This window comes from Poecile atricapillus, chromosome 8, assembly GCF_030490865.1.
Source record: "Poecile atricapillus isolate bPoeAtr1 chromosome 8, bPoeAtr1.hap1, whole genome shotgun sequence".
Lineage (NCBI taxonomy): Eukaryota > Metazoa > Chordata > Aves > Passeriformes > Paridae > Poecile > Poecile atricapillus.
In genome coordinates this window covers 4,597,347-4,618,527 of record NC_081256.1, presented here as the reverse complement: position 1 = coordinate 4,618,527, position 21,181 = coordinate 4,597,347, and the positions used below count along the sequence as shown (strand labels likewise).

Here is a 21,181-nt window from a genome sequence, read left to right as displayed (position 1 = left end):
AGGATTTGTTCTAGATCTAGGCATACAGTCCTATGCTGGTGGGAGGGATTTTTTTTCCTGGATGTGTTTTCTTCAGGCCTCTGATTATCAGCCTGCACGTGCAGGTTCAGTACAAGCCACATGCCATCCCATTGCATTATTCTGAACTTGCACCATCAGGAGAAATTTCAGGTAGTGAAATGGCAACCTCAGTATTTTTCAGGGTATTTAAAGAACAATGGTGTCTCCCTTTCCCCCTTCTTTGTCAGCCAGTCATTGCAAAAGCACATAAAGTTAACACTCAAGTTCCAGGCAATCAATTAATGCACTCAGAGTCATGCATGGTCTGATGTGCACAATGTGCAGTTGCATCTCCATCTGCTGCGCTCGGCAGTGCTTCGAAAGATGGCAACATAACTGAAATGCTGATGTTGCTTATGCTGCTGTGAATTTAAAGGAGGCAGTTTCTAAATTGATCCTTGCTGTCTAGATAGCTAAAGTGAACTTCAAACATGGATTGAAATTTAACATTCCCTTTTAAAAATATCTAAGGACAATTCTGTTTCTTTCCTTTTCCTTCCCCACTTTAGAATGATGCTCAGTCTTGCTGATCCTGTCTGCCTGCATCAGGTGGAAGTTGTGCACCATGGACCATCCTAAGGTTTGCGTTTCTGGGTTCACTCCATGTGCTGCAAAGTGATGGAGCTGAGTCTGCTTTAGATCAGGAAGAGTTAAAATCTCTTCCAGCCCTCATGTCATATAATCTGTGTGTAAAAAAATGTGCTGTTCTTGAATTGCCAGCCCTTGCCCTCCGTATTCTAAGGTGTTTCTTATTTAAACACTGTTAATTGTTGTTGTTCTTTATGATCATATCGAAGGCCTCTGAAAATGTCAGCCCAAGCTGATATCGCTGTGTCCTCGGTACATGCAGAGTGGAACAGCTTACAGCTTTTCGTGAACTTGTCTGTTCCTTTTGCATTGCTGTCTCTCTTTTAGGGAAGTGAGAAGTGAGACGTGACAACATGAAGTGGCTCTTCCCCAGCATCACGCAAACTGCCTGTGACAGAGCTGGGAAACCTGACGCAGAGCATCCTAATCCCAGGCCAGGACTGGCAGCTCATCTCCGGGTGTTGAAGGGTGGGCTGGGAAAAGCCAGATCCCCGATCATCAGCAGCTTTCATCCAGCTGCTGCGCTCTGCCAGCGGCCCCTGCCAGCCCGCACAGGGCCCGCCTGCATCTCCCCAGCGCCGCGGGGCCGCTCCCGTTCCGGGGCCGCTCCCGTTCGGGACCTGCTCCCGTTCCGGTCCTGCTCCCGTTCCGGTCCTGCTCCCGTTCCGGGGCCGCTCCCGTTCGGGACCCGCTCCCGTTCCGGGGCCGCTCCCGTTCGGGACCCGCTCCCGTTCCGGTCCTGCTCCCGTTCCGGTCCTGCTCCCGTTCCGGGGCCGCTCCCGTTCGGGACCCGCTCCCGTTCCGGGGCCGCTCCCGTTCGGGGCCGCTCCCGTTCGGGGCCGCTCCCGTTCGGGGCCCGCTCCCGTTCCGGGCCGCTCCCGTTCGGGGCCGCTCCCGTTCGGGACCCGCTCCCGTTCGGGGACTGCTCCGTTCGGGGGCCGCTCCCGTTCGCGGGCTGCTCCGAGCGTGGGGCTGCCCGAGGCTCCGTCATCTGCTGGCCTGGCAGAACACGCAGGACAACCAAAATGCCCCTTCACCTCCAGCAAGAGAAAAACCCCGTCACGTCATCAGAAACCGCTCTTCAGCTGAAGCAGCTAGGGATTTGAGCGCGGAAATCTGGCATGGAAATGCCTTTCATTACACTCGTGTCCCTGAGCACTCCCATGAAATACCGCCTTTGCTCAGCAGGCGGCTTGGGAAGGCTGCGGGTTGTGCTGCCCGGGGCCGTCCCCGCTGCGGAGCCTCGCCGGGCAGGGCGGGCCCAGCGCCGCCATCGCCGGGGCCGCGGCGCCATCTACGGGCGGCGGCGTGAGGGGAGCGCGGCGTGAGGGGAGCGCGGCGTGAGGGGAGCGCGGCTGCCAGACTCCCCGGTGAGGCTGCGGGGCACGGCCGCCTCCCTGGGAAACCCGTTCTAATCACCTCTTCTGGAAATAAATTCCTCCTAATGTCCAATCTGAACCTCCAGCACAGCTTGAGGCGATGTCCTCTCATCTTGTCCCTTATTCCCTGAGAGCAGGGCTGGCCCCTACCTGGCTACAGCCTCCTGTCACGGAGTTGTGCAGAGCCGTAAGGTCCCCCTGAGCCTCCTTTTCTCCAGGTTTAACACCGCAGCTCCCTCAGCTGCTCCTCACAGAACCTGTGCTGCTGCCCCTTCCCCAGTCCCCTCTCTAGGCTGGTTCCAGCACTTCAGCATCCTCCCTGAACTGAGGGGCCCAGAACTGTGCACAGAGCCCAAGGTGTGCCCCCATCACTGCTGAGCACAGGGGGACAATTGTGCCCTGCTCCTGCTGGCCACACCATGGCTGACACAGGCCAGGTGCCACTGGCCTTCTTGGCCACCTGGGCACACCTGGGCACACCTGGGATCATGTTCAGCTGCTGTCAAGCAGCATCCCCAGCGCCTTTTCCTCGGGGCCACTTTCCAGCCACTCTGTCCCCAGCCTGTAGTGCCTCAAGGGGGTAAGAACAGAACTTGGCACTTCACCTTGTTGAATCTCATACAGTTGGCCTTGGTTCATGGATCCAGCCTGTCCAGACCCCTTTGCAGAGCCTTCCAGCCCTCCAGCAGATCAGCAGACCCGACCAGCTTGGTGTCATCCACAAATTCATGAAGGGATGACTCAGTTAGTTACAGGACTTTCTGCTGGCCTCCAAGCCTGGGAGGTGGCTGTGGCCTGCCTGGCTGGGAGCACCCAGGAAAACAGATGATAGATGGCAGGAGATGCAGCTGCTGCTTGGGGTAAGCTCACCTCAGCCCCCATGTACCTGGCTGCAGAAAGCTCAGGGAGCTTATCAGGGGGCGCTCTTTTTGACTTAATCTGTCATACTTTGCAAAATGCATGGTTAATTTTGGTACATAAAGTACATGGAGGATTGGGTAGAATCAGTATTGCATCCACCATAGTCAGTCAGGTTAAGCTCAGCACTGTTGGTCTGAACCTTTTCCAACCTGCACCTTAAAAATCATCACATTGCTCTTAAACTTGACATTATTAATGCAGATACACTGGAGTTTTTATGTGCTGTGTGAGTCCTGGAGCCTTTTAGAGATGCCTCAAAAACTCTAAATTGCAGTGAGATGCTCTGTGGCACCTGGGAGGCTCCAAACCAGCTGGGTCTAGGCCAGCCAGATGGGACCAGCTCTGGTTTGTGGTTAGTGACTGCTCACAGCACACAGGGTTAGGGGGACATTCTCAGCTCTGCTGAAATTCAGGGAACATTGAGTTCACTGCAATGCAGTGCAGTAGAACTGCAACAGGAGAGAGGGACAAAATACAGGTACTTTTAGGAAAACAACCCAAGTAAATTATGGCAGTTGCATTTTGCAACCATAAAGAGGGAATGCAGGAGCAGAGGCAAAACCCATTCTCTAAGCTGTTGGAAGCTCAGGAAGATATGGAGCTGCAAAGTCTTGCACAGCAAATCTAGTTCCCTAACTTGTTCTGGTGCAGAGAATTTCAGTACAAGTGGACTTGGGTGGGTAGGGCTAAGTATACGTGATGTGCTGCTCAGCCTAGTAAATCTATCACATGGAACTGCTGACTGACAAAACAAGCAGTCAACATTGCGTGCTGTGGAGAAAAGTGGTGCATATTCTGACATTAGCTGATGGGTTGGATTGGCAGTTTTGTTCTCATTCCTTCTCCAGTTTAGAGGCTAAAAACCCACCACCCCTCAGCAATAAAAATAAAATGTGCACAAAGCAGGGATACTGTTTTACAGAACATACTGTGGTCAGACTAGGAGTTTAATTTCCTGCAAACATGCAAGACTGTCTGCCTTCAGGAGGCAGAGCTAGCTGTGGTCATTTAGTGCCTTTGCCAAAGCAAACTTATTGATTGTACCCAACTGCTCTGAAGCAATTCATAAACAGGAAATACCAAAATGCAACCAGTAGCATTTTGCCCAGAGCAACATCTGTGCTCCTAGCAGCTTAGTCTAACAGTACAAATCTGTTGATAACACGTCAAATGGTAAATCTGGATCAGTGTTGCATATATCCAAGATTAAGCACTTCTGAGTCAAAGCCTTCAACTCCCTTAGAAAGAAATAGGTCTTAATTCTAATCTTTGTATAGTGGTGCTAGTGTGGAGTTACTTTGCTGATTTCACAGACCTTACATCCCGTTTATTAAATGGTAACTGAGTTGTCCAAGGTATGTCAGCCTGAGCTGTCTGCACTCCAACTAAATGAGAAGTGTTGAATAAAGGCTATTAAACACATCAAGACAAAATAATTTCACTAAATATGAATTTTATTGCTATGGTTATTTTGCTATAAATTAATAATGATAATGAGGACATACAGTAAAAGCTGCAGTAAAGACAGGGAGTGCACAAGAACATAAAAGTTCTGAAGGGGTAATTTGTTGCATGCTACCCTCCATGACTTACACAGTCTTACGCTGAGGAGGAAAAGCACAAACTTCTGAGGAACGTGGGTGTGAATTTTCTCCTCTACTCCACTTGCATAGCTGGTTCCATCACCTACTGAATCTTCACTGAAGAACAAACCAAAGGAAGCCAGATGACACTCAGGGTGGCTCCATCTAGACACTGCTCAGAATGTGCTTGGGCACTGGGGGAGATGTTTTTGCTGGAAGTCAGTGCAGCTGTTCTGTACAGAAACACTGCCCACCCCCTCCTCCCTAGTCCATTAGCTTTACCCACTCACTAGAAGAGACTGGCTCTTCCTAAAATTCACACAAAAGAAGCCAACAGCTATGTTTTCACATGTAACTAAGAATGTGGGAGGGGGTCCTGGTTCACCTCTTCCATGTGGTCAGACTTAGCAGGAGGCTGAGCATTCCCACCCTGCTCTCAGGCAGCCTGGCTCTGTCCAGCTGTCCATAACTGCAAGCCCAAAAGTAACAAATCCCAGAAGAACATGTAGACTCTCAACCTCCATCAGCACCGACACTGAACAGACTGGCTCTGCTGTACAACAGATTTATCCTTGTTTGACAGTGTACACTGCACAAAAACAGTGGCACTGTGGTACCTGGGAACCTCCCATAGCTTTAGGGGGTTTAAGTACTGGGCCCACAGCAGGAATGTGTGCTTGAGCACAATGCAAATATAACTGGAATTGTAGTAACGAATAGCAGCATTCAGAAACAAACTATCATTTCAATCTGCTTTGAAAATTATCTTGCCACACCTGCTGCCTCTTCCCATCACGATGGTATCACTGGTCTGCAGAACCTGGCTGACAGTCCCTCCAAGCCCCAAATCCCATCTCCCTCAGCTCACAGCAGCATCCACACCAACTGCAGACACATGAAGTGCAGAGCTGGGCAGAGGAAGGCTACTGAGTCACGACTGTGTATCCAGCCACACATTACCCTGCCCTGCTCCTGAGCAACAGCAGACACAGGAATATCTTCAGGAAGCAAGTCTGAGCTTCAGCCACCAGGGACTTCAGGTGGCAATCCCCAGGCTGCTGCTTTGTGCACCAGGATGTTGCTACTTCCCTCTCTGCAGTGAGATCAGAAAGGCTACAGGCACCTGCAGGGAGATAACTGTGCTCTTGATTTCATCCTCTAGCACAGGTTTGTACACTTGATTTCGGGCTTCTAAATGCCTGGGCTTTTGAGATAGAAAAACAGTTTATGATTTTTGTATAAAAGCATCCCATTGTTTCCAAGCTAAAACTAGAATCATTGGCTTCAATTTGTAATGTGTTTTTCCATTGAGAAGTGTAAGGTTATTTTCTTAATGGAGAATTACTTCAACTTGAACTTTTAAAAAGATAATTTCTTTTGAATTTCAACCCAGGAATGTTTTGCAATCAACAATCTTTATTTTATATACTTCACTTGAAGAAACCGGGAACCTAGACAGAATTATCTCCTGAAAACACAAAATACATGTTCCCCTGCTGTGACTAACAGTTCTGAAAAAAAAAGCCCAAACCAAAACAAAAACCCAGCTGATTCACTTTGTGTTATCCTTTCCCAATCATTATGAAATTAAAAAAAATCATATAATGCCCAATTGTTTTATTCTCCCCTACTCCTTACAAGTTAAGAATCACAGAGGAAGAAGGAGATGGAGGTGTTCTGCAGAACTTGCTATTGCAAAGCACAAACCAAACAGCAGCATAGACCTGCAATCAAATTCACCTCTTAAAGGGCTTTTTAAAAGGGTAAACATGTTTGTTCACTTACATTCCATCCCTTTCTGATCTCAAGGCTACCAGGTCTCAAAGAGAGTTTCAGTGGTGTACTGCAACCTCCTTTGGTTTGGACTAGCAATAGGAAACTTTCACTTTAGTCCTCTTTTGCACTTCCAGAATGTCCTTTGGGTACATCTGAGCGGCAGAACACGTGCAGCTTGTGTTAAACTGTGAAAGGACAAGCATGCACATTGGTGTACAGCTCAGAGCCAGCCTCCTGAAAGCAGTTTACCTTCCCTGGATTAGGCCACTCTTAGTAAAGCAGCCACATCTGTTTACTTCCAGTGATTCCATTTGGTTGAGTTAATCCTATGGCTCATGAAAGCCTACTGCTTCCCCTGGCTGCTACACAAACTCTTGTCCAGGACCTCTACTGCCTAAGTAAGTAGGACAAAGCTAAGAGCGTTTTAGGATAAAATGGAGAAGATTGGGACTTCAGCTAAATTTATATGGGTGCAAGTTCTCATCTATTTTCATCTTTCCTGACATGAAACCTTGTGAACCATAGGGAAACTAACCTTCTTCTAAATGGAAGCATAAGTAAGACCTAACATTAAAACAGTATGCAAATACAGGAAGCTAAAAGTGGAAGTATAAAAATAAGTCCTCTTACTATAAGAACTCAACTTAGGCACCCTGCCTTATTTACCTGAACAAGAAAGCCCATGCATTTCTTGAGAGCTTTCTTTCCCTGCCAAGCACAGCTCAGCATGGATTAGAAGAAGCCATGTAACACACAAAACAGCTGCACTCCCGGGGCCAGGCCACAGCACACTGAGTAGAGAAACCACACATACAAGCAAAGGCCTTGGAGTGTTTTTCTTACCAAGTTATGGAAGGAAGATGAAACCTGCTGAATGTGAGGGGAACACTCCCAGGCTCAGCTGTGCTCAAATTTAGTTGCAAATAAGAAACCTGGTTCAGGAAAGCTTGGTGGCTAAGAGGCAGGCCTCCTATCCTAGCCCTGGCAAGGCAGCTGATACCAAAGTGCCTGTGTGCAAGGTCTGCTTGTGCTGCTTGTCTCTCCCCTCCTGACTGTTCCTGCCTGCAGAGGGGCTGGCAGGCCCAGCACAGCAAGGGCAGTTCAAGCTCCTGTTTCAAGTTCTCCTGCAGCCTCTGCAGAGCCATGGCAGTAATGAGCACAGACACTGGACACTGGTTCCTAACAGTGCAGCTGGTGCAGTGTCTGAGGCTGCTGTTCTGCAAACACCTGCAAAGCTAAAGACCCTGTACTTCCATCTGACCAGAGAAGAGTCATCAGGATAAAGAGGGAGCTAGAACAACAAACACTGCTCTTCCTTGCCACCGGTCATTCACATTTCTGGGAGAATAAAAGAATTGAGGAGTGCTGCCAGTTCTTAGTGGTTTGCTCATACATTCTCAGAGACAACTTCACCTGGATGGTGTGAGAGGCAGGTACAGGGCTCCACCTAAGAAAACACATTACCATCTGCATGCAAGTCTGAAAACAAAAAAAAACCTCAAGCATGGCAGACTGTCTAATGCCAAGGAATCTCTGCTGAGCTCTATGTGTTTCCAGGGAATGTTTAAAAGCCAGTAGTATGTGTCTACTAATGCAGGAGTCCTGTTAATCTCTTATTTGAACTAGATCTTAGACCCCTCCCCCCAATAAAGCAGGTGACTGCTACCACTGGTGTTATATTGATCCTTATAACTCTGAACATCAGACCAGAATTCAAGAGCAGCACATGCCATTTCCAACCACTTAACTAAATGGTGCCTTTAAACTCTCATTAAGACAGTTAAGAATCAGTTATTAAGATGTCACTACTGAAAAATAACTACTGCATTTTTCAAAGTTTAACAGTAAACAACATTGCCAATATATTATTGCACACAATAAAGGGTTTTGGAACTACAGAGATAAGGAAAGGGTAATCTAGAAGACCCAAAATAATGATCCCAGAGCCATTCCAGTTGCTGCTCCAGCCAGCATGCCCAGTGCAAGATCTCCATCGCTGTCACGGTAACGCTCTCGAATGATGACGTGGTTTGCAGGGGGCTGGCCATAAGGTCCTAGGAAATAAGAAATGGGAGGAGAGCAGAAGAAATGTGTATCTTAATACCATTCACTTTAATTTCTAAACAGGCCATTCTTTTACCTCCTTCCTTCAAGTGAACACTAATATTTTGTCAGCTGCACAGGTGGAATACATTTCTGCTTCGGATTCAGCCTCCACATTAATTAAATCCAAGGGCCTAGTAACACTTCTAGCCTTGTAACAGCTTAATATCTGTGAGGAAAAGTTATCACAAATGTAAAAGTGAACATTGTTCTGCAAAGAACCTATTAATTACTTGTATTCACTTTGTGGATTTAATGTAAAAAAAATGAGTCTAAAAATTGATTCAGCCTTGAAGTTAAGGTAAATAGTTTAGTTCTTCCCCTTACCTCTGAAAAAACCTTTGGCAGGTCTCAAGGCAGTAATTTGTCTGAAACTGTGCCTCAATTATTTACATTTACTGCCTGCTGCAATTCAGCAGCCTTCACATCCTGGACTGATCTGCAGGGTGGTGACAGCTGCTACATTTCTGTTCAGATGGAAATTGGCCAGTAGTAAGAAATTAACCTTGGACTCAAGAAGCCATCGACTGACCCTTGCTCTGTAACAGACTTGTACAAGCTTCACCTGCCATGTTTTCTGATTTAGCTCCTAGCTGCAAAGCAAACATAACGGTATTGGTTTTCCTTCCAGACATTTCAGGGAGATTTAATATTCTTGAAAATCCCACAGTGGTGTTTTGTAACAGATTCTTAAGTAATCCAACTAAATATAATTAGAGAAGGCTTTCATTGACTCTTAACAATGCATGACTCTCCCCCCTGAGAAGGATTATGTCAGTGCAGAGAAGGAGCAATGCTACAGAAAGCACAGGGGTTAAGTGAGATGCTGTGGGGAATCTGAACTCTATGATTTTGTTGCAGTGACCCTGGTGAAGGAAACCATGGAGCCTTGGTAACTATGCCCAACCAGTAACCAGCATTTAACACACTGGGCTTGCAAACCAGTCAGGGGAGATACTGTTTGATGCTGCATTGCTATCACATGTGTTTGCCTTGATTTCCAAGGCCTGCTGGAAGTTTTTAAAAACAGTTCTTGGGTTTTTAAAAAGCTACTGCTTTTCAGAAGCAACAGAACAAATGTTCCTCTGTGTTTGAATATATATCATCTGTATCTTAGGGTTGCAATAACTTAGATGAAGAAAACTTTAAAAGCTTTAAAGGATGATGCATCTCCCTTATAACAAAAAATGGAAAAGGCAAGTGAAATAACCTAAAAAAAAAACCAAAACCAAATCTCTCTCAACTGAAATAAAAAATTCTCAATAAAGATTCTTGTTTGCAGAGTCAGATGATAAACAATTAGTTTTCTCTTTTGTATTACCCATACAATTCTAAAGACCCAGTTCTGTAGGACTGGGGCTCTATGCAAAACTAACCCTTAAATTAAGGTGACTGATTAAAAGCACACCCTACAGTTTTACTCTTTGCTTCCTGTTTTTGAGATTGAAAGCTAACAAACCTGAACAGAGCAACAGAAGATTTCATGTGGCTGAAATGCTTCTTTACAGCAATTCCAGCAGACAGGGAAGGAACCAGCTACAACCTTGTTCTGGGAGTGGATTTACTTTTGAAACTTACATTTAAATAATTAAACTAGGTATAAGAGCAGCAAATGAATGAAAAGCTCCATCAATGCCTAATATGGAGTACTGAATCACAAAATCACATCTTCTTCTGGCTCTTGTACCTTTCCTTAGAAAACATGCTGTAATTAGAGCCCTGTATGCTTCAGAAGGAGTGTATAAAGCAATGTAACTATGCTGAGATCACATGGGCAAGGTTAAATCCCTTAATACCAATTTCACTGCACTCCCTTTGTTGTGAAAGGGTGGACTTGGTTCCAGTTACAGGTCAGGTTTCTTTCCTTATGTGCAGGAGTGGTAGCTGGTAAAGGATGGTGATGAATAGAGCTAAAGCTAGAAAGATTGACTCAAATAGCTTCAGTGAGAAGGTGGAGGATGTGGCTGATTACCTTGGTAGGGATACTGATAAGGAACAGCATAAGCTTGTCCATTGGAGGCATAGAAGATCTGAGGGCCCACTGGGGGATACGCACCATTGTAGTGATCGTAGCCATAGCCATAAACCTGGTGAAATGAAAAATGTCTGTCACACAAGAATGCTTTACTATGGAACCAATTAAGTACACTGTTCAACTTGCCTTCATTTCTAATGTAATTGAAGCTCCATTCAAATATCCAGGCATGCTCTCTTATAGCAAATCTACTCCCTGGAATGGATTCAGAGCAGCTGCTTGAAAAAATAAGCACTCCTAAGCAGAATTCACTCTCTTCCTTTCCTGGACAGGCAACAGCAGAAGCAGAGCCTGAATCAGGCAGAGGCACAGCAGCCCTGCCAGCTTCTCCTCTCTGCCCTCCTGCCAACAACAGCTCTCTGGGGAGCCCAGAAGTACCAGGAAGGAATCCCTCCAAACCTCCAACCAACCCTCCAAGAGGGTACACTGCAAGCAAATGTCAGATTAAAGACAAATGCTCTAGAACTGTATGTTTTAGAAGTAATCTTTTTTCCCAAAAGAGAAGGCTGCACAGAAAAAGCTTCCAGCACCACAACTCATTCTTAACAAGAGTGAGAGGCTGGAGCAGATAGTGCAACAAGCAACAGTGCTCCAAACTATCCCCTCACATATTACTACACATCACTAAGCACACAGAGAAATCCCCAACAAATCCTGGTTTGGTCCCAAAGCTGCTCCTTCACTGCTAAAGAACTGTGTACAGGAACTAGAGTTATTGGGCTGCTGTGACATCTTGCTACAACAAAATCCTTATGTGTTTAAAGTGGCAGCTCCAGCCATTACACCCTATTTCTAAAACTCCTGATCTTACACCTTTCCAGTGCTTGCACAGCATGAAAGTGTAGTTACACCTCCTTATGTTAGAAGCTGCACAACCAATGTATTTGAAGATCAGCCAAATAAATTCTGCCCTGTCTCCCAGAAGCTTTATTTTCCAAGTTCACTGAGCAGCCACCCCTTTATACACCTCCCAACCAAATGTACCTCATCCCTTTCAAAGACAATCCATCTCAAATAAGAGCAACAATAGACTGACAGTTCCTTACTCTCTGTTGTTGTAAAAGCTTTAAAGCTGGGTGTAAGAGTACAATGCAGCACTTTGTGAATGCTTGCAGGAGGCTGCTCCTGCTGCCTCGCTCATGATAATGCTTCCTGACTGCAACCCTTACCTCAGGTGATGGTGTGGCATAAGCTGTGTAGGGAGGAGGGGCTGAGGAAATGGCTGTCTCATCATACATCACATCAGATCCCACGTAGCCCTAAACACCATGGATAGAGAGCAGTTAGCACCTGTTCCTACAGACAGATGGTTACAGCAGTCTAAGGATTAAAACATTATGACCCCAAAGAAAAAGTAACCTTTAGCCACACTTCCTGTTAAGAAAGCAGTGAGTACCTTGTAAAGGCTGCAAAAATAAAGTACCTGGGAGAATACAAATTCCTGACCAACCACAGAAAGGAGCCATAAAATTTTTCCCTGTATGTATGCCACAGACATGCATACATGTACATGCAAGCACACTGACTCCTTTCACCATTCCAGAGCCTCAGATTTAGAAATTACCCTCCTGTTCATTTCCTATCTTCAGATAAAGAAATCTTCACAACTAAGCTGGCTGCTTCCTGGCACCCTAGAGTACTATCAGCAAGTTCTGCAGAAGCAGGTAAAGGAAACAAATACAGTAGCCAAAAGTGGTACCTGAGGCAAAGGTGGTAACACTTGAGTCCATTTAGAGTCATTTCTCAAAGACAATTAAGATTTCTTACACTAACCTTGTATTCTTCCCCTAATATCCAAAATCTACAGTGATGCTCTTGCTCCCTTTTCCAAGGCAAAATCCAGCTCCTAGTTTTTAATTCATAAGAGAATATTTTAATAAATCTACAGCAGATGTTGTATTATCTCTCGGACTGATGACATCATGGCATTTGAGGACATAATATGGTTAAATCCCAAGTCAAACTCATGGTGAAGATTCTAAGGATTGCTTGAAATACTGTTAAAATACTTTATGAAGTGGTATTTCCATCACCTGAGAAATCTGCTCACAGCAGTAAATGTCTTCTGCCCTGCCACAGGGATCTTTGTACAAGCAATGCACAAGCCTGCAAACACCTGTAAATGATAAAGTTCTCAAAGCTAAGGTGCTCACCCAGCTATTCCAGTCAAATAAGGAGGCACTGCTGGATGCTTGGTATTTTTGAAAACTCTGTCACGCACCTACAGACCCAAACCCACTTACCCAGTTAGTCCACGTCCTTGCTGGACACCTTTAATAGCTTTGGAAAATGTTAATTTATGTATCTACTTGTGTCAAGGGCTACCTGCTCTACTTTGAGTAGCAGGGGTCCTCCTTGGCTGTCCAAGGTCAGCAGTGCCACATTCTGAGCCATCTATCAAGGCTGGCAGCAGTGACAGAGGCATGAAAACAGCAGTTCCCATTTCCTGAAACCAGGAGTCACCATTTCACACACAGGCGATATAAAGCCCCTAAAACTAGAGCTGACAGACCATGAGTGCTGTGTCCTCTGCATGAGGCCAAATCCTTCACTTCTCATTTAAGGCCACAGGCAGTGTAGCATGGCTGCAGTCAGAGGCAATCGTGTCTGGGGTAGTTTTGCCATGTTTTTGCTTTGGGTATCTAAAAATCTGTTATATCATCTGACAGATGCCCCAGTACAGTGGCAATGTTAATGTGACCCATCAGAAATTGAGATAAACTTCTACAAAACACAGCATTTCCCCTGAAACAGAAACACCTCGGGTTGGCTCAGCCTAGTCATCCAAGGAAAGCTAGTGCTGCAGAGTACTCTGGAAGGCAGTCTAAAGGAAAAACAAATTAGCAATACCCACAAGTGAACAGATGTGGCTGCCCAAAGACACAGCTCTCCAGGAGACTCACAAAGAGGCTTCTATGAGTCCTGATTCTCTCCACAGTTAGCATGGCAATGCAGAGATAATACACTCCTCCTCAGCATGCCTGCACCCCCCTCCAAGCATCTCACTCTTGCCCATGTCTCTGCCAAGAAGCATCCCACAGTAGGATGGATGTACATTAACAAGCAGCTGCTGTGTAGTAAGCTTCCTTTAGCACTGCCCACCTGGGAGGCAACAAACACTAGGAGTGAAAAGTTCATTTTTGCTGGTTGCAGAAGATTTGCTTGTTGCCCACAGCCTCAGTGCCCACAGACCAGCTTTCCAAACATTCAGTTCTGCCCAGTGAAATAATTCCTTAAAATCATTATTTTCCACACAGCATGTATTTGCCTGGACTTGGCTGCAAGGATGTGTTTGTGATCCAGAGAATCATTCTTCTCCCCACCCACAAGCTTTACTATCATGCTCATGGCCCTGCTTTTCTCTAGCAGAGAAGATGGAACATGATTTCAGAACTAAACTGCTGGACCACACATAACACTGAAGTGCTGCTTCTCTATCAGAATAAAGTCTAGGTAGGACACTCACTGTGTTTGTCCTGGCATCCTGGAGAGCAATTTTCCATGCCCTGCAAAGAAAAAAAAACCTTGGTTAGTGGAACACTGATAAAAATTAAGGTCACCTTTTTCTTTCAGGTCAATGAAACAAACAAGGTTAGCAACTTGAGGTACTGCAGGAGCAAAGTTTAAGATACTGCATGAGTCAATGGCTAAAGAGACACTCAAATGCACAGAAGTGTTACACCAAGACTGAGAAGTAACTACTTTCTTTGTAGAAACCACTTTTCTGTGAAAGAATGAGGAGGAACAAGAGGAGGAATGGATGCATTTGGAGGCCCTTACTGCAAGGACACGAGGTAGGAAATATGAAATCATGCTTAGGATGAGGTAATAGGAAGAGATGCACCTCAGCAGAACAGTTAATCTGTGCTGATGAGAGCACAGATTTGCTGCTATTGCAGCTCCCAGGAGGTAGATACACCTCACCCAGCTCCTCCCCTGCCACGGGGCTGGGAGCATGCTCCATGGACCACACCTCTTGGCAAAGAATGATCACACAAGTCATCTAACTCTACACAGCCCAGCTCAGCTGAGAGTTCACACTAATGGAATATTCCCCCTATCGCTACTGGGATGTCCTTGGGCTAATGCCACATCATGTGCTCTTGAAGAATGGCAAAAGTTGAAAAAAATCTATTTAACAAGTCTTGCATTAATCATATTAATCAGATTCTTCTACTCCTCCTCATCCTTCAGTGTTTTCAGTGACTTAACTTGCACATACTTTGCATGAGCTCGACAAATTCTAGGAGAGCTACTGGGTTTTTTGTCACCGAAAACCTGTTTTTATTTGCTTGAAAACTTTCTTAAAACATATCTCTGAAAGTCAGAAGGGAGGAAAATAACTAGAGAGAGAGATGAAGAGGGATAAAAGAGGGAGAAGCAGCAAAACCATTATTCTCTGGCTGTCTTACAGGCAGTCATCTGCACTCTCTGCACAGAGGTTGACTGTCTTCCCATCACGGCAAACAATCTGCAGCAAACAGTCTCTCTGCTTCCCCTCTGGAGGCTGGAAATCTGAGTGGGAAAAACAGAGATGAGTTATGAAGCATAAACAGCATCACATGTACAAGAAGGGAGTCAGTTTATGCAAGTCTGGACAAAATAAACTAGGGCCAGTTGTAGCTGCCTTCCATGGCATCAGAACAAGTCCCAGAAGGAAATAACCTGTTCTTACTCTTTAGAGTGTCCTGAAAGCAGCTCTCAACACCTTTGCTACGAAATGCAAGTGCCTCACAGCAAAACTTTTCCATATCCATATCATAATCCATATTTAGCAATAGATGTTCTCCAGCACTTGTGTCCTTCCCTTTTGTCAGCACCAAGTGGAGAATTAACAAATGCTAGAAATGAAATTAGGAAAAGCATTTGCTGAGGTTTCCCATTTCTAGCCCTGCCTCTCTGTCCAGCCAGCACTGTGGTTCCACCAGGAACGCTCTGTATCAGACACAGTCCTGCTGGGAACATCCCATCCTCCTGCATGCACGGGACACTCTCCTCACTGAGTTTTAACAGGAAGTATCAAACCCTAACCCAGCCACCCTGACACCACACCATGGGTATCTCTAAAGCAATTTAGCAGTTGGTGGGGTTGAGTTTTTTTGGAAGGTGGGGGCATTCAGGCACAGTGAAGCTGCACACATTTTGGATGTGTTTACATCTGCAGTAGTGCTGTATGTGGTATGCTGGGCAGGCACTGAAGCTGTAAAGAATCTCTGGATACACAAATCCTGAAGATTTCATTATTTACCTCGACATTCATTCCCCACTCTGAGGTTGATGCAGTGGATTCTCATGTGGATTTTATCTTCTAGATCATGGCGATTTTGATCATCATAGAATATTAAGCGGCCATCAGACCACAGATCAAACCAGTTCTTCTTCCAACGTCGTAAAATAGTACCTTAAAAATCAGACAGTCACTTTAGAGGGCACATATTGGGAAATATTTCTGTCCTAAAGTTAATAAAAATAAACCAAGAAATCCTTCACAGTTGCCCCAGACAACATTCCAAAGTGCCAAGCAAAATCCTGTATGACATCATCCCCACTTGGGAACATTAGAGAATCGGGTGCCATATTTTATCTAAGATTCAAGCAAAACTGGTTTTATTTTAAGTGCATGATGCTTTAGTTCTAACTTACTGCAGGAACAAGCATGGGGCATGATTAATTGAAAGACACTAAGCTGAGGTGTCAGGTAAAATTTTTAAGTCCCCACTTATAGAGCACTAATTATGGAGCAGCATCTGAAGCTGAATGCCAGTCTGACACCTCAGATATGTTTATATCCTCTTTCCCACTGGAGCACCCAAAGGTCACACGGGAATGCTGTCATGACACGTCATTATGTGATGTGTCCTAACAGTAAAAAGGAAAAAACCCAACAAAAACAACCCACAGAACTAGAGGCTCATTTTAAGAAAATCTGGGAATTACTAAACTGCTCTGATGCTTTCTGAAGAAATCCCTGAAGTGAACAGAGAGAGAAGGAAGAGAAGGACCCATGACTTACTTTGCCGGAGCAGCCATCCGCTCTTCACAAATGCCATTGTTGCTTAATCTAGTGGGCAGAAGAGGAAGGGGGAGGGGGGAGAAAAGCAATTTTCAGTATTTCACAATAACACATTAGAAAGAGGCATCTCAGTACCATCTTACAGCTGCATGTACCCAGCTCACGTTGCAGACGCAGTAGATCTCAGCTGAAGATACTCAGTAAGCACAACCAGTGTTGTAGGATGTAACAAACATGCAAGTGCTGTGATCCAGTGTGACTGTCAGAGAGCACCTTGATGGTTAACTGACAAACAAAAGCCTAGAGATACTGCTCTTAGAAAATGGGGAAGAGACAGACTGGAATGACTGCTTCCTGACTCACCACCAGTTCCTTTCAAAGTTCTTCTCTCTGCATACGTGTACTTCCTGTATTCTGCAGGCTCAAGTTACCAAGCACCCTCACTTCTACCTGCCTCTTTTTTTTTTCTGTATTTCCTCTTCTGTGTTTTTCATTCACTGGCTCAAAGTCCAGTCAAAACAAAAGCTGAAACAGTTTAAACAGGAAGGAGAAAGCTGTTTTTATGTTATGATGTTTGTATTTCTTTCAAATCATCACTAACTCACTCCAAGAAGAATTAAAGTAAGTAAAAGATAAGCCCATAAAAATTCTTAGTTCTCCTCAGCTTTTAAATGAAGCTTGAAATAGCATGGCAAGGACTCTGTGTTAAATTCAAGTTATCACACATGACATTAAGTACTCGGCCACTGCATTCTGGTTTATGAGCATCCTTAAAAAAGAGATCAAGCATGGGATATATTGGAAAATGAGGTTTTATTTTACAGCTTAATGGTGTTCTGATTATTGTTTTAAATGAGATTATAAAAACTCAACTATCTGGGTGCAATTGAAGTAGAAAAGCAAGAACAGAAGCATTTTAAGGCTCCCCGAGAGAAGAAGGCTTTTTAGAAATTATTTGTGGGGCCTGTAAGCCAGTATGAGAGACAGACACTGAAACCTAACAAATAACATTCCACTGGTAGCTGCATAAAGGGGGAGCCATGAGGGTGTGAAAGGTGGCACAGCAGATTTGACAGAACAACTCCTCCCAGCAGAATGTGTTTAAAGCTGAGGAGAAGAGAGAAAAAGAAGTGTTTTGTAATCCAGTAAAATATAAAGTTAGTAAGCATCCATCCATTTCCTGATGGATATTGTAGCTGTGTCCTCTTCAGAGTAACGGGCAAATACTGTAGCACAAGATTATTACCATCAGGATTTCATATTTAAGGAATCCTACACAGGCTTGGATATGATGGTGAGAACCAGCTGCAGGTACAGTTTGAACTCCAGGATAAACCTCTTACTCTTGACTTTTGCACCAGCTTGCTGGGAAAAGATTCTGCTGAGAGCCCACAGAAAGGGAATGTCAGACTCCTGTCCTGCTTTAATCATGGTCACCTGGACCTGCTCTGGGGTCTGAGCATGCTCTTGTCACCCCTCTGCAGAGAGCGAGCTCCAGAAATAGAGGCAAATTAATTCTTCCAAAGTACCAAAGTAGTACAAAGGACCTGAGCCTCATTGTGCCACCACCCCAGTACAGGCTTCTCTCCCCTTGCTTCTCCTTTATAAGGAAAATGTCTACTTGCTCCTCATTTTCACAGGAACAGGTGTCTTTAATTGTGTTTCCAGGTCTTCCACTTTGCCCAATAAGGTGAAATCACTATTTCTGGAGGCTGTTTCATAGTCTACAAGCCAAAAAAGAATTTGCATGAACTTCAGTTCTGCTGCAAGTGTTAGACTAGGCCATGGAATGTTGTTGCTACCTTTAAACCTACTCTGTTACACAATACCATAATTAGATTTAACTTAAATACAAAAATGGGAAGAACCAAAGAAGAAAATTTCTGCCTTGACAAACTGAGCTTTGCCTGTGATTACAGAACAGCTCACAAAGTCTCACATTCAGAAGGCCTCAAAGCTGTCTAAAGATACAAGAGGGAACAGGGCTTCAGCAGCTGTACAGCACCTTGCATGCAACCTGAGAAGCAACAACTACCCCTTCCCAATTCAGAGTTTAAGTGCCCAAAACTTCAGCTCTGGAGAGAGAGCAAGGAATCACACAGAACAATCTGTCAGCACTTAAAGTAGGAGGTGCAAAAACAATTAGATATTCTTCCCTGTCCTTTTTAAGCACAAGGGTTCCTTTGAAGTCCTATACAGTATTCACAGTCCACCCACACGATGTTTAAAAGCATATTTGCAGAGCCAGAAGATAGCCTAGCAAGATCAGCTGAATCTGAATAGTATTTGCTTGTTAAACTAGCCCAATGCCACCAACATGAAAAATAGGATTTAACCAAAGATAAATTAATTTATAATGAATATGAAATAAAAGTGCTTTGGTGACTGAAATCTAAGAGTAGTAGCACTCTCTAAACTCACTTACTACTTAGAGAGTAGCACTCTCTAAACTGAACTCGAGTTAAGAGTAGATGTAGCAAAGGGGTGAAACTATTCCTTTCTGCTCCCTGGAACAGCAGTTTTCTGCACGGAATATAATGAGGAATATCCAACAGTATGTTTCATTCCCTTTCTTGAAAAAACACACTTTAGAACAAATCAAGTATTTTTCCCTGCAGCTTGTAATCACTCGAGCAATTGTGATTACTGCAGTTGAGCTAGCGGTGGGCCCGACCCCGCAATCCGTGTATCTGGGGAGGGCTGAGACAGCAGACCCAGCTATGGACCGCGGTGAGCAGCAGTGCCCGGACACTCAGGGTTCTTTACTCTCAGTACATTGGGTAGAGTACAGGAAGCTCAGCGATCAAACGTAACCCTACCCGCCCCCTCCCGCTTTCAACAGCGCAAGTTTGCTATTTCTGGATCTCCCTGGCTCTGGCCCAGCTGCGCAGGCCCTTTCCCCGTGGGCAGTCCGTGCTCTCCGAGCCATCGCCCGGCTCTAGCGAGGCTGCGGCTCCAGCCCAGCCCAGCCCAGCCCGTGCGGCAGCGGGGCGGTGCTCGCTTCCCCCGGAACAGCCCCACGGCAGCCCCCGGGCTCACCGCGGCTCTGCCCGGCCTGGGCACGGCAGCGGCTGCGCTCCATCCCCGCCAGCTGCCGCCGAGCAGCGGCCTGGCCTGGCCTGGCCTGGGCTGCCCCGGGAGCCGCGTCTCGCCCTCCCCGCCGCCGACAGCCGGGCCCCGGGACCACTCCGGGGCGCCGCTCCCGGCCGGGTCCGCACCCGCCTCGGCGGGGCTGGCGGCGGCCGGGCCGCCCACCGGAGCCCGGAGCCCGGCCCCCTTGGCCCCCTTCCCCTCGGCCCCACCACCGGCCCTACCTTCCTCTCCCCGCGGCCGCCGCCGGCCCCGCTCCGCCCGCGGGCAGCGCCAGCCCCGTCCTGACGTCACCCGCGCCGCCCGGCCCGGAGCCCGCCCGGAGCCGCCGCCGGGAGCCCGGGGGGGGAGCGCCCGGCCCGGCCCGGCTCGGACCCGCTCCCGGCAAGGAGCGGCTGGGGCGGAACAGTGACCCCGTGCCCCTTAATGCCTGCCCCCGGCACAACACGCGCTTTCTCGGCGCGTTAAACACATCGCCTCCTGCCCGGGCCGGCGGCTGGCACAGTGTCGGCCTCACGGCACTTAGCAGATCAGGCTTCTTCTCCTCGGCAGTTCCTGATCTCACGCCCTGGAACCACAGCAGGGAGTAGCAGGCGCTTTGTTCAGGCAGATACAAGTGCTGGAGGCCGGGAAGGGCAGGTTGGTCGGTGACCTCTTACATAAGATAAGGCACCAGGAGCCGCAGCTGGGCCGTGCTCGCCTCACAGCTCCGAGCTCTCGGGGGGCCGGGGCTGCCCGCCCTGCCGGCACTCACCAGCCAGCTCCGCCACGTGTTTCCATCGCTAGCAAAAAATGTATGACATAGTTACTGTGCAAATAAGAATAACCTCTTAGGGAGATGTAATATTTCCCCTGATTGATGGAATTTCCTATTAGAACTTTTCCCAAGCTCCTTCTGGCAGCATAGGAGGAGGGAATACGACCATTGTAACAACCGTAAGTAAAAAGGAAAAAAAAAATCATTAATTTGTTTGCTTCAATCAATTTTTTTAAGATGAGATAATACAGAAATTATATTCATCATAGTTACAATATGACTTAGTCTGTCAACAAGCTCCACAAGTTCCTCCTACCCATCTATTATCTCCTCTTGAGCACATCAGTTCTAAGTAGAAATTACATAGAAAGCCTGTGACCGTGTACTTCAAGGCTGTAGTGTCGCCTTTGCTTTCATGTATCTCTGAAGGACCAGAAAAGTGGTGCAGGCAGAACAGAAGGGATAAAAAGCAATCATCTATCTGTGAACGGAACAGGTTTCAGAAACCACCAGTAAATGAGATTTGTGTAGGGCAAATTCTATTTATGTAGTAGGCTAAAACTGTCACTTTCATTGCTGAAAAAGTATTTTCAGAATTGGAGCTATTAGGTTGGTGGTAGAAGGCAAGACAACCTTTACACCGGGGGAGGGAGCAGTTTTCTTCTGGAATGAAAAATACTCCTCTTGAGAATTTGGGAATCCAGCAGATGAAAGGTGAACAGTCACTAGCTGCCTTTTTGGCACGTGTTAAAAGCATTGGCTGTTTGGGTTCATATAAAACTTTAGTTTTCATATTAGGTTTAAAACCATTTTAAACTTCATCAGACAACTGTCAGGTGTTTCCTGAATGAATTATCTCCATCAAGCTTTTGTTTT

At 46.1% G+C, this 21,181-nt stretch overlaps 1 protein-coding gene across 1 annotated transcript; it reads right to left on the bottom strand.

Annotated features, from left to right (window-relative positions):
* Positions 1-5,927: 5,927 nt before the first annotated feature.
* Positions 5,928-19,880, bottom strand: PLEKHB2 (pleckstrin homology domain containing B2). The gene is made up of 8 exons (XM_058843747.1): positions 19,773-19,880; positions 16,459-16,506; positions 15,694-15,846; positions 14,858-14,960; positions 13,912-13,951; positions 11,615-11,704; positions 10,383-10,497; positions 5,928-8,361 (listed from the first exon to the last, which is right to left on the bottom strand). The coding sequence occupies exons 2-8, from the start codon at positions 16,493-16,495 to the stop codon at positions 8,225-8,227; spliced, it is 675 nt and encodes a 224-aa protein (XP_058699730.1). The 5' UTR covers positions 16,496-16,506; positions 19,773-19,880; the 3' UTR covers positions 5,928-8,224.
* Positions 19,881-21,181: the final 1,301 nt, after the last annotated feature.

Bases quoted from the DNA above. Each gene is read 5' to 3' on its own strand.
- PLEKHB2 (XM_058843747.1), bottom strand. From the start codon at position 16,495: ATGGCATTTGTGAAGAGCGGATGGCTGCTCCGGCAAA. The intron at 15,847-16,458 runs GTAAGTCATGGG...CTGATTTTTAAG, and splicing joins CGGATGGCTGCTCCGGCAAA to GTACTATTTTACGACGTTGG. The intron at 11,705-13,911 runs GTGAGTGTCCTA...CATGGTGTTTAG, and splicing joins AGGATGCCAGGACAAACACA to GGCTACGTGGGATCTGATGT.